At 37.6% G+C, this 18,376-nt stretch overlaps 1 protein-coding gene across 1 annotated transcript in view; it reads left to right on the top strand.

Annotated features, from left to right (window-relative positions):
* The first annotated feature begins 445 nt into the window (after nucleotides 1-445).
* Nucleotides 446-18,376, top strand: part of pdgfc (platelet derived growth factor c) — a 56,187-nt gene continuing 38,256 nt past the window's right edge. The window contains exon 1 of the mRNA XM_087799422.1: nucleotides 446-1,029. Within this exon, the coding sequence (XP_087655548.1) occupies nucleotides 849-1,029 (181 nt within the window). The 5' untranslated portion in view covers nucleotides 446-848. The remainder of the gene's footprint in view (nucleotides 1,030-18,376) is intronic.

The following is an 18,376-nucleotide window of genomic DNA, read 5'->3' as shown; positions in this document are numbered from 1 at the left end:
TCATCTATTTGTTTCATTATTATGTGCTATATTCTTCACCAAAAATAGTATTTCAGCAAATGTTCGCTACACTTATGCTTCCTTAAGTAGAATAATTGTGATTACAGGTATGTTTTTTTTTCTTTGTTTTGTCTTTTGTGGTTTGTTTTTTCTCCTAAACAAAAAAAAAAGGAATGAAAAACGTAAACCAATAAATGGAAAACAATATTTATACACGCCAAACTTTATTCTCATTTAAGAAATGTTAGTATAAAAGTTTTTAGAATCCCTCACATCAACACACACACACCAAGTTTTGCAGAGCTGCTGACATCATAGGGGAAAGCGGTTGACGCTCATTGGCCCAGTCAGCAGCGCAATAGTTAACATCCAGGGGAGTTTCCTTCTGTTGCGAACTTGTACTTTATGAATCTGCAGCACCTGTTGCCAGTTGTCCAAGCTTTCAACTCCGGGTCGCAGACACTTTTTTTTTTCTTCAGCTCCTTTTCGTCAGCAGCAGAACCCCGAGAGAGAGCGTCTATTAGATTTTAGTTATTCCAAAAGTGCGCACTCACCAGTAAAAAAAAGCGCTCAATGAAGGCGCTTGTCTGCCAGAATGTCACCGTGTATTTCTACAGCTCTGAGTGATCGCCTCAGGAGTTGATTCTTCCACTGGATTATTCTCTCCAAACCTTTTTTTTTTCTTTTTCTGAGACCAACAGGTGCGCGTTTGTGGATCAAGTCTGCAAGAAAAAAAAAGGATGTTTTGCGCTTCACAGTTCTGACTGTCTCATTGAGATTATGTGGATTCTATTGCGCGTCTGCCTCCAAATGTGTCCGAAGAAGCACTGGTGCGCCGTGACCGAAGCATGTGCGTGAACCGAACCGTCCCGTGTGTTGTTGTTGCGCGCCGTGATCGTCATCCACCGCTGATCCAAATGATCCTTCCTGCGTTCCTGCTGCTCGCGTCGCTTCTCCAACAGTGTGAATCGCAAGCTGGGTCAAGTCATGTGGGCAAATTCCATCTGCAGAGTGTAAAAGAGCAAAACGGTGAGTTTTGATGACGTTTTTAAACATTTTGGTTAAACTTCCAATTCAGACTCTGGAAGCGAGTGATGACGCAAACGTGTAGATCCATTCTAGGACATTTCCTCTTTCATTCATTCATGTATCACTTGATCTATGTTTTCTCAAACTTCCACTTGACAAAACTTTTGTTAGACCTCCTTGCCAATTACTAACCACGCTTGTTTATAACACTACTTTGTCTCTGCTTGCACTACCTGTACATTCATTTTGTTTTTTGTTTATATTCTGTTTATTAGCTGATTATTTAAATGTGTTGATTATTTATTTCATTTTATTGGTTAATTCATGTTTTGCATCGTGGGTCAGAGAGGACCAACATTTCCTTTATTCTGCATATCTTGATACATGCATATTTGGCAATAAAATAACTTGACTTGACCACTTTTCGCAGGAGGTCTCAGACTCAGTGACCTTTAGTGACAAGTGGCTACAGCTCTAGTGTCATCCAGGAGATACTCATATTAGAACATTGTGTTAATGTACAATCTTATATTGTTGGCCCTCCTCTAGTTCAACTGGGAGGAGGACCTGGAGCAGACCTACTTGCTATAGGGGATGATGTCACTCACTTGATTCATACCTTTATGACTCAGCCTTGTTCTTGCGAAAATAAAACAAACAAACAAAATATGTTCAGCCAATGTATGAATCGTAAGTTCTTCGTCAATCCAGTATTCATTGGAAAAAAAAAAAAAACGTTGGATTGGTTAGCATTATTGGAGCATAAGTTACTTTAGCTATGGAGCTATGCTAGCGTTGCAACAATGGTAACATTCTTTTTCACTCAATTAAAACAATAATGGTGTTTCCCATGTGTATGATATGTCATTGCTAAAAATTAGCTCACAAGCTAATTGCTACCAAAACTTTGAAACATAGAGTAAACTTGAGAACGGGAATCTGGTGTTTACGTTTTACGGTCTAGTAAGTTGGCCAAGACTATCCAAAAGCGTGTAAGACATATACCTTAAACACCTAATATGTCCTTCAATATAAGAAGTTGATACTAAACACACTTTGGCTCAAAAGCCATTTTTCCAAACGACACATCTTGCTAGAGTTTCCCACGAATGAATGGGAGCATTTCATTCAGTTCAAACGGCTTTATCCAGGATATGGAAGTGCAAAATTACCTTTTACCTTTTAAGTGTACGTATGTTTGAAAAGGGGGAAAACCCTCTAAAATTCCACGTCTCTCATGGGAAAGTTTCTCTGTGATAATAAAAAAAAGGCTCCATTCATAAGCAGGCGGCGGCAGCCGTGGACCTTAAGGATGTAATTTGCTGTGAGTTGAACTTTAGGTTTTTATGTTTTATTGATAATTAAGTGAGGGTCTTTTATTTTGGATTAGCTTCATTGTAGAGTAGTTTTTATTATCAAGATAAATGGATGCACTGGGTAGGAGATGGTTTATTCATGTATTCATAGTACTGAGATAATTATTTGAAGCAAGAAGGTGGAACAAGTCTATCTCTTGTTTTTAAAAACATTTGAGTATGTTGTATGTGGCAACAGAGGTTCCAAGACTTTGCAGTTTCACTATTCTGGCCCTTGGCGGATCCAAAAAGATTAATTATGAGTATATAAAAGCCAATTAACTACTAAAGCATAAGCTACGAAGCAAATTTGAATTGATTTCTTTACATGTTGCCTTGTTTACATGTTTTATAACAATGTAGTATAACAGACAATAACTCAGATAGTTTTGAGCCTCTATATTTGTATTATAACTGTTGAATAAGCTATAATAAACATTTATTTTAATGTGACACAGATGATAGAGCCTCAAAGTTTGAATATTTTATGATTACCTTGGTAATAAATGCAATTTTTCATTAAAAAATAAAGGGAGGAATGTAGTGACTAGAATTCTCTGTAAGAATACAAAAACATGTAACATTTAAAGTAGTTATTTGTAAGTTTGTGACTCTTCAAGAGCTGACCAGAGTGAACAGTGAGTTTCAATTATTTCAAAAATCCCTAACAAGGACTTTCGGAACTGCCAGTATTTACAGTCAAAAAAGATTAGTTCAAGATCTCAATGCAAACTTGAGCAGCTGATCCAGACATTCTTTAAATACTGAAACAAAATGCTGACCAAATCATTATCGAACATAACTTCTACTTCTTCAAATTGTACTGCCTTACGAACTTGTTGCTCCTCGGAATACCTTTTCAAGTTACAACCTGAGCGAGCATGGAAGATTCTTAGGTCCCACTGCCAAACATTTAGTCTCTGTAAAAGGTTTGATGTATATTGATAGTGAGTTATTGCCCTTTTGTTTTTATCAAATAATGTCGAATTCTGTCTTTAACCTCAAACAGATAGAATATAAGCTGATGAAAAGCTTACTTGGAAATGCAATGCTATAAAGTAAAAACAATCTTTACTGATAAAGTAATTTATATTTATAGAGTGCTTTTTCAGACCAGGGTCACAAAGTGCTTAAACATTTTAAACAATACTCAATAAAATATATACTTAAAAGGTCAAGATTATGTTTCCTTAATTTTTGATTATTCTCTCATGAGTCAAGGTTGGTCTTGAATATACTTCCTATTCCAAATGTTTATACACATTTCCAAGTATTGCAGAGACATACTGAGCATTTGTGTTGGAGTTTTTTTTTTCACAAGGACGGTTAGAATTCAGAGTGTCATTCTCTTTAGTCTAAAGGACTATTGGATGAAGATAGAACAAAGTGCTCTCCATTCACCTGTCGATCTCACTTGGACCGAAATATCCTGGTGACAAATGGCTGACTATGGCTGTGTCCCAAATTGCGCACTTCTCCAAGTGCACTTGTTTATAGTTCACATACTTGGCCAGTGTGCAAATTTTCAACGGGTGGTACTGTCTCAAATCAAACACTGCCACTACACACTTACCGGAAATGTCTCAACAGCTTCCTTTTCTACTACTTTTTAACACTGATTGCAACCAGTCGTTGGAACTCTATCATCAACACTTGACAGCACTTTTGGTGAATTAAAACAAGTTATTCACCTGTGTTTCATTTTGTTATTATTGGTTGTGTTGTTTTGTGTTAAAATTAGTGTTTTCTCGACACATTTACGCCAGTATCCGCTCGAAGACCTGTCGCCAGTGACATGGTTTTTTGTTTAGCGTGATCTGAGTCACTATGTTTGCGGCCGTTAAGGGTGGTAAGTGTACATCGATCCACACTCAATTTTCTGGCCATTTTAGTGCGCAAATTAAGTGCTCATTGCACGCTACATTGGCGCACACCGCTCATGGGGACACACTTGTACACTCGAAATATTAAGTGTAAGTGCAGAAGTGCGTGATTTAGGAGACATCCATGAATTGTTCCTTTTGTCATGTTCAATTTCTAGTCATTAGCAACAGGGAGGAGGTCCTAGGGCCAACCCAGAACAGACAGAACAGACAGAAAAGCTGGAGGCAATGTCTAGGAAGAGGGATGTGTGGGCCTCTTTACAGCAGGTGCTGCCCCCGCGATCCAACATTTGGCTAAATTATGCCAAAAGTCCGGATTAGTTACCACAAAGACTGGCTGGTTGTTTAAAGCAAGTCGATTTATAGAATAGTACGATTAAAAACGTTGTCAAAGTTTATTCAGAGGGTGCAGTTTATCGGAGCAGTTACAGATGTGGAGGCGGCCAAAACACGAGTTAGTTCTTCGATTGATTGGCCTTGTGTGAGGACACGCAGCGCTGACTTGACTACAATAACGGTCCGGAGCCTGGAGAAATCAGAGCCTCCCGCTGGGATCTCCAGGTTTAATCAGGATGGCTGAGAAAGGAAAACAAGTGAGAGGAAAGAAAGGGAGGGCCGGGGGAGCAGAGCGGGTGTGAGTGAAGAGATGTTAAACTGTCAAAGAACGCTTTAAAAAAAAAAAAGGCGGCTGCAGGTCGAGTCTAACCTTTGACTGAGGAGTCTGACTGCTCGGGTGCTTGATAGCTGATGCTCTGAGACTGCATCGACCTGAGGAGAGAGCCAGAGCTGTCAGGCATGTTTAGTTGCCTGGGGAGATATCCCCCCCCCTCCACCCCTGGTCGAATTAAAGTTGCAGCTGCTGATAACTCCATAAGATATCAGAGACTCTCCCGGTGTCGGACGGAACCGCCTGTTGCAGAGAATGATTTAGACTTAAAAATAGCCAACTGTAAACTGTTGTGGTCGCTGAAAAAAGAACATTTCCTCGCTTCCAACTCTGAGAGATTCTTTTACAATATTGAACATGTCGTTTACATCTGCGCTCCAGATGGCCTCATGAGAGAGAGAAGAAGAGATGAAAATGTTTGCAGGCCGAGACTCAAGTTATTTTACTCAGTTGAGGCACATTTATAAACTAATTAACACCATTTATGTTCTTTTCTATCTTTGTTAATCATTTAAAATTGAGCAAGTTCAGTATATGGATTAACGAAACGAGGTGAGGAATGTCAGGAATATTATTATGACCAAGAATAAAATGTTCAGGTTCAACTTTGAATCCAATCCAAGAAAATTATTTTACTGACAGAAAGTTACTGTAAAGGGCCCATGATGGTCAGCCTCACGTGTGGAGGTTCTCCCTGTGTAGCATGGGTTTACTCCGGGCACTCCAGTTTCCTCCCACAGTCCAAAAACATACAGAGGTTGATTGGGAACTTGGGGAAATTGTAAAAAGGTATGAGTGTGTGTGAATGGTTATATGTCTTTGCATGTGTTACTATAGACTGGCATCCTAAGTCACTGCACCAAAAATGCATCCAAAAGTGACCTGCCTTTGCTTCATGTTGTCAATTCTTTTAGCAGTTATTTGTTAAAATAACTCAAATGTTGTATTTGTTTATGTCTTAAACGTTAATAATTATTAATTAAAGTTAATTTTGTTCCAGCCAGGACATAAACATTACAAGTATTCTGTCAATAATAATCATAAGTTTTACCTTAATAATACGTTTATCTTACTAACTTAACCAATGACGACACACTAGTTATTAGTTAAAGCGCAAACTGATATTTCAGTATGAACTAGTTGCTGATAATTATTCTTGTCCTGTCATGGTGATTAAAGAAATAATTTTGCATGATCACCACTGGTGGTTGACCTAGGACATATCAGCTCTTAGTCACTGCCACTGTTGGTTAACCAGAAATATTTTTGTCTATAACTAAAAAGGAACCGATTGCCTAGAAAGTTAGAATTTTGGGTTAACTATTCCTTTTACAATGAATGACAATGTTTTGAGCATAATATCGTGCACCACTTTCTTGAGGGTTCATGTCAGGAGAAACTTTATTTAGAATACTATTCAAAAACGTACGGTGCAACTGCGTGTAAGAAATAAAGGGGAAATTCTGTAATATTTTTCTGACATCCTGGAGCGAGTGTGGAAATTTGACTTCCTTCGTAAGAACTCCACTACTTCTGCTTTCATTTTCCGACAAACATGGATTTTCAGGAAGGAAAGCGCGTTGCATAACAACATCGCATATGTGGCTGAAGATGCATCTCTGCTTATAAAACAGAAAGGTCATCATATTTCACTTCCCTGACTTGAGTGGAATTGCATCATTTTCCCGTAAAAGGTCGTGTGCTCGCCGTCTAACCTCCTCCTCTTGATCACGGACTGATCTTCTGAGACGAATCCTTCTCCCAGATATGAGTCGGAGATGCGGATTACTCATATATTATCAGATATCCTCCCTGTGCGCCACTGGAGGAAGGCATGCAATATGTTCCACTGACCAATGATCATAGAGGCTGCTGTTCCACTCAAGATTAGGCAGATTAGCGTGCAGACGGGGGTCACCGGGGTCACAGGTCTATAGGGAACATGTGCGTGTATACGGTTTAGCGATAGAGAGCCGTATTGTGCATTCATTAGTAACGATGTCGACAAATAAGTGCTCGTAGGGATTTTCAAAAACAGGAAAGAGAGTGGGTGGCCCGGCTCTGGAGTGTTTGAGGTGCCCTGCTATGTTCATCATCCATTCATTCATACGTGACTGGGAACACAGTTTTCGGAGGCACACGTGGACAGCAATGAAGTGGGAGGAGCTACCTCGGTCTCTGGAGTAAAATGATGTCTTTGCTGTGATTGTGAGTTGGTTCCGTTCCAAGACCTGGGTGGCCAGAGAAAGGGGTCCATTTGATACAGCCACACAAAGGAGAAGCCACCGTCTGAATAAATAACCGTTATTGGTCACGTCTGTAGATTACGGAAGGTACGGTTCAATTACACGGGATACAGGAAGCGGAAAGTTAAAGAAAGACGAGGAAACAGTAATCATTGTTGCCTGGCTCGGAATGAAAAAGACTTGCGTTAAGGCTAAACAATAACAAGAAAGGATTATTGTCTCTGCAAACCATATTTTCAGGATCGCTTTGGGGTACCTACCAGTTGAAGCTCCATATTAGGAAAACAATGTAGCGACACTTTATCAAAACATACTGTACACTTCCTGAATCAAATACCCATCAAAACTTTATTCCAGAACTATTTCCATAAAAGTTCAGTAACAGCATTTAAATAAAGATTTCACTTTCTGTCAAAATGGCCAAACTTTAAAACAATCTGATAGTTGTTGGACGAAAACTAACTTTCGTAGAAAAAAAAATTATAAACCGAATTCCTAAACCAAAGCTACTTGGGGGGAAAAATGTATTAATCTTAGAGGGTCCCAACATTAACATAATTTGGGGTAAAACGGGTGCCAATTGTGATAAATTTTAATTGTATCCATTCAAATGACTTGGGATTGTTTTGACCTCTGGGCTTGAAGTTTGAAATATGCGCGTAAGAGATATTAAAAAACAAAAAAAGTTGTGTTTTAATTATCTATAAAATGTTGCCACGTTATCCAAGAGGTTCAATGGTGAGTCAACTGGACTTTGAAGAGTTCCAGGAAGACGTTCCATGTTTCATCCGAGAAGCTTCTTCAGTCCAGTTGTCAGGTTGCTAAGCAAGTTGTAAGGTTAAAGTTAGTCAACATGTAATAAACGTACACATTTATCAACTAGAAAGATCAAACAGTAGAGATACTAATATACACTTGATGATTTTCTATTGTACCAGAATGTAGATAAATAAAATAAAGCATAGGCATAGGGATACAAGGCATCACATAATAATGGCTAAAATAAGCATATTTGAACGTTTTTACTTTGTCTTTATCACAAGATGACTAGTGGAGGGGTCCAAAGAGTTGATAGCATAACAATTGCTACCAAAAGTTGGAGAAATTAGCCTGTTTTTTTATCTTCTAAACTTCAAGACAAGACAGGATGACTTTCCTTAAGTCCAAGTGGTTACGAAAGCGAGTCAACTGGACTGTTAAGAGTTGAAAGTTCATGAAATCACTTTCAAGCTCAGACTTTCAACAGCTTATATTTTCAGAGTTTTCCATCAGGCTCAGTCGTGCGTGTTAATTTGAAATCAGGATACGGCTCTTAAACAGGTGAAACAAAAACAAATCTCCTTTCATTCTTTAACACGGGTCAGATGTTTCCAGAGATGTCCGTCCCGGGGAAACGCTGGTTCACAGTCAGACGGAGGCAGAACTTTGATGGATGTGCTCGACCGAACGAACCAACGAGGCACTTTGCAGTTAATCATTTTAGCAGACAGTACAATGGTTGCTGGTATGTGTGGCGGGATTAAAGACGTCAAACTAAATAGATGGGTCGTGATGTTTAATGAACTCAACAAGACGGGTAACAATTACACACGAAATATCACGGCGATAGATGTCTATGATATACAGTTGCCTGTAGTTTACCTCTTCATTTAGAAGATGTATAAAAAACTTGATTTCTGGCCAATTTAAAAAGCAAAAATGTACTCAGGAAAATAGAGGTAGTTAGCAGAGGGTTTTTAAAAACAAGATTAAAAGAGACAGATACATTTTGTATGCATTTTATGTATCAAAAAGGAGAATATTATTATATATAAACAGGGGTAAGAATCTAAAATGAAAACAAACCATTGAGTATATACAAGAGAAAACAATATTTCTATCATTAATTAACTGAATTAGCTCCTAAGAATTATTTTTTTGGGTTATTTTTAAAATAAAATCTCACTTGAGTTGAAGAACAGTAAATAAATCATTATAATAATAAATCCATTTATTCTAGGAAGAAAAATGCTGCAAAGAAACACTAATAAAAATAATAACTTTACAAAACTGAATATGAATCAACAGAAAAGCAACAAACATAATGGAAAATATTTCTTATATTCAAATGTACCAGAAAAGATAGATACAAAACAAAATCGAAGTAAAAATGTAGGGTTGAATGTTTGGTTAAGTCGTGAATACATTTCAGAGTCTTGAACATAAAACAAACATCCACTTAATCTTCACTTAAGACCTAAAACCTTAAAATAGGATTTTCCACACTGTCAGGATCTGACCTCTGAACACAGGCTCGTCTGTTTTCTGATGGAAGTTTCTCTCTTCACATCTTTCTTCGGAGGAGGGAACCCTGGATGACTGCGTCTATGTTACCCTGTCAGCACTATTTCTACGTGGAGTGCTGTCTTTGGCAAGCGGAGCATGCCCATGCCTGCCTGCTGTTTGTCATTTCGGAGAGAGGGGAACACCGTCGCTCCCACCTCCTCAAGCGCTTTTCAAGGGACTTGGCCCGGGTTCAAGGGATCTGGATCGCTGCTTTACTAAATGACTCCGGACAGACAGTGCAGCCGGTCTGGCACGAACCGATGTGGGTGAAGTTTTCTTTGGTTAGTGAGGGTTGAGTGGGTTCCAATCAGAATGTACAGTCAATGCTTTGTGTCCACAATAAGATTTGTAAAAGATGGTGAGCCGTTTAGATCAGCTACAACTTGATCTTTATGACCACATGTTGTATCAAAATGTCTTATTAGGGAGATTTAAGTTTCTCAGTCGCATCAGGTTCTAACCCTTACTTTCACATAAATCTCTGACTTTATTTATATGGTCGGCACAAGGTCAGAGAAAAAATATGTCATCTGTAAGTGTTTTTGACGGTGAATAATTTATTATTTAACCCATTTAAGATGTTAACTATATTTGTTTGATGACTTTTTTCTGTTTTCTTTCTGTTATGCTTCCTTTTTTTGTGGGAAAACTTTTGAAAGTAGACATTTGTAACCCTTTCTATATTTATAGATAATTAAAATGTTCACAACACAATAGCTTATTTTAATACATTTAATAATAATAATAATTGTTTAATACAATTATTCTGTATAAAAGTTTGAGAATTTTAAAAAAAAAAATGAAAAAGAGGGTAAACATCTACAAGTATTTAATGCCCAACACAGAAAGAAGGACCCCCAAACGAAGCTGAACTTATATAAAGACTAAATAAAATTAAAAAAACAGTACAAAATACAGTTTTTTTTTTAGCATGTCTGATGTTTAAATTTGAGAAAGTGAAAAACAATAACACTAATTGATAATACACTTTGAGAAAAATGTTTAGAAAAAAAGAGGTACATTAAAGAAGAATATATTAGATATAAAAGTTTTAAGTTTATTGAAAAAATAAATATTTTCCAGTGCAATAACCTTTTTGCAGATTTACAGATTTTTTTTTTTTTTTTACAAAAATGATTTAGTATAAACACTTATATTCAGGCTGAGTTTATTTTCCTTAAGACTTTTGAGAATATAAAATGAATTTAAAAAACGTGTATAAAATAATATTGTCTAATATTTCTACTTAAAAACTGATACATACAATAAATGGTTTCAAAAACAACAATTTTTCATAAAACAAAAATTAAAAAAAGATACATGAATTGAAATTGTTCAACTTAAATACAATGTAAATATATCCAGAAGAAATAAACGAACATTGTCCTGATACAACTACCTGAAAATGATTAAAATGAAACAAAGTTCCGATTGATCTTATATTTCAAATAACACTCTATAAAGGGTTTAAGACGCTCTGCTAAAAACCCACAGAGTGACTTCCTGATGAAACCTCGCGCCAGGATTTCGACACCAACATTTCCTCCAGCGACCTCAAGTAACTGCTCAAGACTTTCTTTGTGGCGGAAACTGAGTGAGATGTGGGTGTCGGTGAGGAACCACACTCCATTGCACGCTCGACAACCACTTCCTGTATGATACTCTTCGAGAAACCTGTTATCAGCCGCTTCTGTGTGACGGTTTTCAGCACCACCAGCTGCAGTTTACATCATTTGGAAACATATTCAAGGTTCATTTTGAATCAATCATTTGTCCTTCAAGTTGCTCAGGACGATCTCAGGTTTAGACAATGTTTTTTTTATTTTGACAGCTCAGAGGGTCAGACGAGGTCCTTTGATTTTCCAGATGCATTTGAGACCCACGTATTTTCGGAATCCTGAACCGTTCTGAGCATCTTCTCTAACATCTTCCTAATGTGTTTAAGGAGATTCATCTGGCGCAGGGACTTCATGGTTATCAAGCGGGGTCATTAAACACGATCATTTTAGACTGCAGCCGTGAGAGTCAGTGAAGCGTGAACAGCCAGAGGTGGAGCGGTTAACAGCAAATAAAAACAGATTATATCAACATCAGGGCTGAACCAAGAGGCTGGAAATGCTCCCAAAATGATGATTTACTTTGCTTTATTTCACTTAATTATTTGTCTTTTGATGTGTAATCACCTTATAAAAAAGTTTTTTTTCTTTAGTACTTTTCATAATGGATCATAATCTCAATTCTCAAATCTTAATTAAAGCCAGACAGTTAATTTTTTAATAACCTCCACCAGGGGGCACTCTGGTGATGAGATCATGGTAGTTGTTGTGTTTATCATCATTGCCCAACGTTTTGTTGAGCAATCTGTAGCCTGTAGACGTGGCTTGCTCAGATTTTTACCCAGGTTTAACTTTCTTAGAAAACATCTACCTAGTCTAGTAAATAAAAGTTAAAGGGTTAGTTCACCCTAAATTCAAACTTCACACATTTTCTACTCAACATCATGTCTAATAAGGGTTGGGATTACTTTTTAGACTTGTAGGCAAAAATGTTTGTCCATGCTAATGTACTGACTGATCTCGTCCGTAATGTCCATCTTGTATAGAAAACTGAGATCAATTCAATATTTTAAGTTTGTTTTTAGCCTAAGCTCACAGATCATCAGCGTAAATGGATGAGGATAAACTTGCAGTTGGACCTGAAAGGCCAAAAATTAACTTAAAATATAGACTTATTTCAGTATTTTTAAAAATAATTACTCATATTGAGGCTTCTATACAAGAGGGACGTTACAGAAAAGCATCATGGTTGTATTTGGATGTTTTGAAGTGTGTCTTTTTGGACCAAGATGAAGACGAAGACAACTAAGCTCCAGTCGCTACATTCAAATTAAAATTCATTTTTTAAAAAAACAGATTACTCTGAGAATAATCCCAACCCTTAGACGACTTAAGGGTGAGTTGAAAATAATGTACATTTAAATAATGATCAAGTTGTGGTCCAATCCAATAAAAATGACATCTTAAACCAACTGTCATGGTGATCATCCGCCGCCGCTCGATTATGCCACCTAGCATGTGTTGCGAGGCGATACGCAGACGGAAACCGGATCACAGAGTATTTTGAGAATGTTCGGCTTTTCCCGAAACACAAATAGGTGCAGACTGAGCTTCCACTTGTAACCCCCCCCCGAGGGAAAGTATCCATTTCTACAGCCAAGTGGAATGAGAAGTCACGGCGGCTATTAGGACTCATGAGTGACAGGAACGATCTGGCAGAATGTTCAGGAGTGCGTCCCTGCAGGAATTTTTCATTGAATGAAACATGAATGATTCACTGTACTCTAGAAAATGCTGTATATTCTGTAATTTATTTCAATTATTAAGCAAAAAAAGGGGTGAATAAGTTTGTATGGAGAATTTGCCGAGCTATAAAAATCTGTCTAATGACTTCTCACACACCACAGAACACAAGTGGAGTTCGTACACCTCCCAGGCTCATTCAAGGTTATCAGAAACAGTTTCCAGACGGAGTTTCAGTTCCGCTTTTTGTGATACTATATGAGAAAAATGTCAAAAACATCCTCCTGCTCTTTCTCTTTTTGTTGCTGTCCTTGTACAAATGAATGAAACTTGGCAAATGAAAGAAGAGAAAATTCAAGGAGATTCTGTTACAACATTACTAAAAAGAGGAAATGATGAGTGGAAATTTCGCTCATGGTTTAGAGAAGGTTTTATGTTGATTTGATAGAAACACTGAATCAGACTTTGATCACTGTCTGTTCCACGCATGGATTAGACCAACTGTCACATTGATTTGACTATGACTACCGTAACACTAAATTTGTTGTCTCTACAAATACTGCTTCATAGGAAATTGAAGCTTTGATGTTTGAGCTCAACATGTAGCAATCTCTTTAGAATGGTTGTTTTAGATTGTAGACAAGAGAGGGCCTTCAAGTGCAGCATTAAAACGAGGCTTCACGAAGCTTCGTCAAAAGATCACTTTATGCTATAATTATTCTTTAAGCTAAGGCTAGCAATACAACTTCACCTACTACTACTTCGATAGGGTTGTTGAGGCCTCATGAGGTAGATGATGTGTATAATGAAACAGTTTGAAAGGCCACTAGATGGCACTCTCAGTGAACATTTTGAAGCAGAGAGTGCCATCTAGTGGCCTTTCAAAATTAAACACGACACTGTATCATGATATAGCTGATGTTGTATCATCAACCCATCACCAGCTATTACTGCTTTTTTGCATTGAAGACACTGAATCAAGATACAGAGTCTTCATTATAAAAGACCACTAGATGGCGCCCTTCTTTATAATGTTTTGCTCTTATTCAATTATTCAAAGTAACCTGGTAAGATTTGTGTATCTTGATCATTAACCCATTACTACGTACTATTATAACTATTAAAAACTTAGCTGATGATGGAAAACAAACCTTTTTACATGAATCTCCTCTGGGAGCTTGTTTTCAAAAAGTTTCTACTATACTGTATTTGGAAAAACATGTCTTATCTCATAAATAAAATGTAAGCATCTGGGGAAATCATTAAGTGCAGCAGTTTGTATTTATTGCGACATTAACTTAATTAAAATAACTTAAGTTCTCTTGCCCGAAAGGTCCATTTGTTTTGGCAATTCACTGTGGAAAAAAAGTGACCGGTGGTTTTGGAAAAGAAGTAGATCAATGCCTAATTAAGTATGACCCAAATACTGCTTTTTAAAGAGATTTTTAAATTACAGGACTATCAAATATTCCCCAGACACCGAGCTGGCACGACTGCTTTGGAACCCTAAAACCATCCCACAACACCTCTGGCAAACCTCAATGCTCCGTGTTGTTGTTGGTGACTTCATGTTGCAGTTCAGAGCCAAGCAAACAGAACTGTCTGAAGGAGATGGAAAACCTAAAATGCCTTAATTGCTAGGTATGCATTAAAGCCTTCCAATTAATTTCCGCGTGTTGGGTTCGCGCAGGTGATAATCATCGTGAACTGGGCTGCAAGCCAGTCCAGTCATTTATGACCATCGGAGCACTTTTATTAGGTGTTCTCGTCTTCAGGCTCACTTGAGTTTGTGTTGTCGCACACAAGTTTTGCTTTACTTTGGCGAGCCCCACTTTGTTTTTCTTTTTTTTATGTGATGATTTATCACAATATTTGGTGCCTCTGGAAGAATCTCCACACCGTGCCAAAGCAAAAACAAGATTTCATTGTCTTGTTCAAAGTCTGATACTGGTGTTTGGGGTATGACATCATTGAGATTCAACTTGCTTCAGTGGAATATTTCCTGACATTCAAACGAGTGCCAAGTGGGAATGTTGACATAGCCGCAACACTTTGGTAACTTACTTTGACTCAAGAAGAAAACTTTTCTTTCTTTCTTTTTTATTCTTTATATAATTTTTGTTCTATTGATTAATACTGACTGAAAGTTTAATATTCTTTAAAGTAAATTAAGGGTGTGACTGACAAGTCAAGAGGCTTGTTTCAGTCAAGTTTACTCAAACAATAAACCTGTAAACTACTGGAAATTAACACAAACTTTATTTTGATACAGTACATGAATATATTGTCAACATAAAATCGATACACAGTGCAGAAAATGTTGGGGATCAATGGTTTAAGGTATTACTGTTTTCTACTTTTTGGTCAGGAAAATGGAACACTTAGCTAGAAATCCATTTGTTCCTCTTGGTGACTCGGAAAATGCTGACATTTGGTATCAGATTCTGGCACAAGTTGTTTTTCACAGTTTATGAAAGGCCCTGAGGATATGGTATATACAATGGTAACCCTCTTGTGAACTGGCTTGTCATTACCCCAATTAATCTCCATTGCTTTGATTTTAGAGACAAATCCCAACAGGCCTCTGTAAGTCCAAGAACATTTGTACATGTTCCTGTTCTTGGTACCTGTGGTAGTAAAGTTGTTGGTTCTGTCCTCAGACTTATCGAAGAATTGCTAAAAAGTACAAAATCAATCTAACTGTGATTAGAAATCTTGACCAATGTGCAGAGCTGTGTATCGAACCTTGGTTCTCATGTTGCAGGGACCAGTATGTCTATGTAGTACAGAGTATTAAAACATGTTTTGCCTTTTGGCAAAGAAAGTCCAAAGAAAGCCACATTTTTGTTTGCACTAGAAATGTCCTTTTTCCTTAAGAAAATGGCTTAAAACAACAGTTGAAATTTGCCAAAGCTCAAAATCTAACCCAATATTTGTATTATGTGTAATGTCGGTTTTTTGATAAAGTTGGTATTGAAAAAAGCATTGTTCAAGAATCACTTGTAAAGATATCAGTATAAAAAATGTCTTGATCAATAGCCAGCCAGCCCTAGTGACGCGTGAGTCCAGGGGTCACTAACCCTTGTGTCCAGGAAAACCTTTTACTTACTATTGTTGGTTATTCAAACAACCACAGGCTTCAGATTATTTTGGGCCTCAACCTTGGCGACCAATACTCTTGTAACAAACATTGGTTATCAGCAGTAAGTTGTTGAAGTCGTCGAGCTGACCTCAGGTGGTTGTCCCTGACCTTACACAGTCTAGAATTAAAAAGGTGTTTAGCCCTCCTTTCAACCCCCACCCCAATGTGACATTCATGTCTTCAGCTCCCTCTAATTAGAGCTTTCACAGGCGACAGCATTAACACAGGCCAGAACTCTGTCAGCTAATGAGACACAACAGACGAGCTCCGGTTCTCAGGCACAGCATTGTTTGACAAATTCAAATCTTCCATTTTCTGCCACGACGCACAAAGTTTGTTCAACACGTCGTCTGCTTTCACACCTGCTGACAAGCTCTCATTTCAAAGCAGCCACTGTGTTTGCTTGTTTTTGACATAGTTGGCAGCCCCGCAAAACTGGTGGTGATGGATTTCCCAGGCGGGTATTTGCTGGTGTCTGAAGTTCATATATTTTAGTGATCAACCAGGCTTCTACGTAGTCAAGTTGAAAAAAAAAACCCACATCTGTAAACAAGACTTTTTTTGAGGTTAAAAAATGTGCAAGTTTGTGTCTTAACAACATGACGTTTGAGTTATGAGTGGCCAACTTTCATGAATGTTTTCCTTCAGTTCACAGTCCACAAACATACAGAGTTTGAATCTAAATCATTTAGTGTTTTTGTCTATATGTGTGCGGTGATGGTCTGGCAACTACGTATGATGAACCACACCACTGAAATAAGGGACAAAATAGTAAATAACCAATACTTTTTTAATTCATTAACCTTTTTTACACATTCAAGTTTTATTAAACTAATGTGATTTCTTATTACTATATTTTTTAACTTGTAACTTTATCACCATTAATTCTCAATATACAACTTGTCAAAATTATTAATTTGCGGAATTACATTAATTATGTAAAGGTCATATTTACATGATGATCTATAGTTCATTCATTTTAAGATTAAATTATATAAATAATATAAAATAAAGTCATTTTCTTGACTTCTGACTTGAGGGCCAAGACAAATGCACTCAAGTAGTTTTCTTAAGGAGAAACAGTTTAGAAGGAAAGTCATATTTAAAGCAAAGCACTCATAACTCCTTTTAATTTTGTCTGGGCAGCTGAAGACATTCATTCATCATCTCAAACTGCTTTGAGAACCCCCCCCAAAAAATGGCAACAGGTGGCTGAGACCTCGAGAGAGTGTTTTACATCATGTAAATGTTTCTGACATTCAAGACTTACAGGCTCACTCTCACACCGCCGTAACCCAAATAAGCCGTTTGCATTTGTTTTTTAATGCTGAGTCGGCTGTCTTTCTCAATGTTTTAATGTCGTCAATCAGTCTTAATTTATTTTAAGTTTGAGCAATATGTTGTCTGAAAAGTCCAGCTTGTTTAAAATGAGCGATTATGTAAGGAACAGCAAGTTGTTTACACTCATCTGCATTCGAACAGTTCTGAAGACAGTGAATGCAACACAAGTGTGCTTATGAGGAACGCTGTTTTCAAGAAAGTTTCTTATTGCGAAATAAGCACTTTTGTTGAAGGAACAAATCTAATGCACTGGATTCAGATTGCAAAAACCTTAATCTAGATATCGGAAAGTGACAGATACATTATCGTCAGAATCTAATTTCAATTTGTTCTCAATTGAGAAGCTTCACTTCAAGTGGTTTCTGTTTCATTGAGCGCCTGGCAAGAGGTATTTATCGGCGTAACCGAGGGCAGGATCTTACAGGAAGAGACCACTTGTTCTTAGCAAACCATCCCTCTGTAAATAGAGGTCGAAAGCAATATACTGCATCGCCACCTGAGTTCTGCTCTGCCGCCTCTCTTTCCTGGACAGCTCAGCCAAAAAAAGGTTACGGAGGCTCACAGTGGCAGTAATTAGAGATCCGGGGCAACCCTTCTAAAGAAATCGATTCTTGGTCCGAGAGCCCAAGAGTCGGGCCCTGTTATTCCAATACTGCCACAATTAAAATGTTCCTGTGCTCGTCTCCTTGACGGCTGATTTGGATTCATGGTGCAGCTGAAACTCTCATCAGAACTTGAATAAGTGCATATTAAATGGGTTGAGGTTGGTTTTTATGTAAATTGTTGGATCCATTTTGGGATTTATGCTTTTGTGTGTTTGTAGGGGAGGGCGCCAGATATGTGGTGGAATCTGCATACTAACAGTTTATGCCTGTTGCTAAATTTATTTCTTACAACCTCCTCCAACCCAACCAATCTTGATCCTCCTCTCGTCACACCTGTCCTCATTCATCTGTGAAACTCATTAGTCGTTTTCCTCTTTTTTATCTTTAATATTTTTAGCCAAAAAGCTTCCTCTCCACAAATCCAAACATATTTCCTCCCTAACTTTTTGTGCTAAATCTGTTTATCTGATATGTCTGTTTTTCT

Source organism: Callionymus lyra, chromosome 9, assembly GCF_982586985.1.
Source record: "Callionymus lyra chromosome 9, fCalLyr1.hap1.1, whole genome shotgun sequence".
Classification (NCBI taxonomy): domain Eukaryota; kingdom Metazoa; phylum Chordata; class Actinopteri; order Syngnathiformes; family Callionymidae; genus Callionymus; species Callionymus lyra.
The sequence above is the reverse complement of the archived record's forward strand: the minus strand, read 5'-3'. Positions and strand labels throughout refer to the sequence as shown.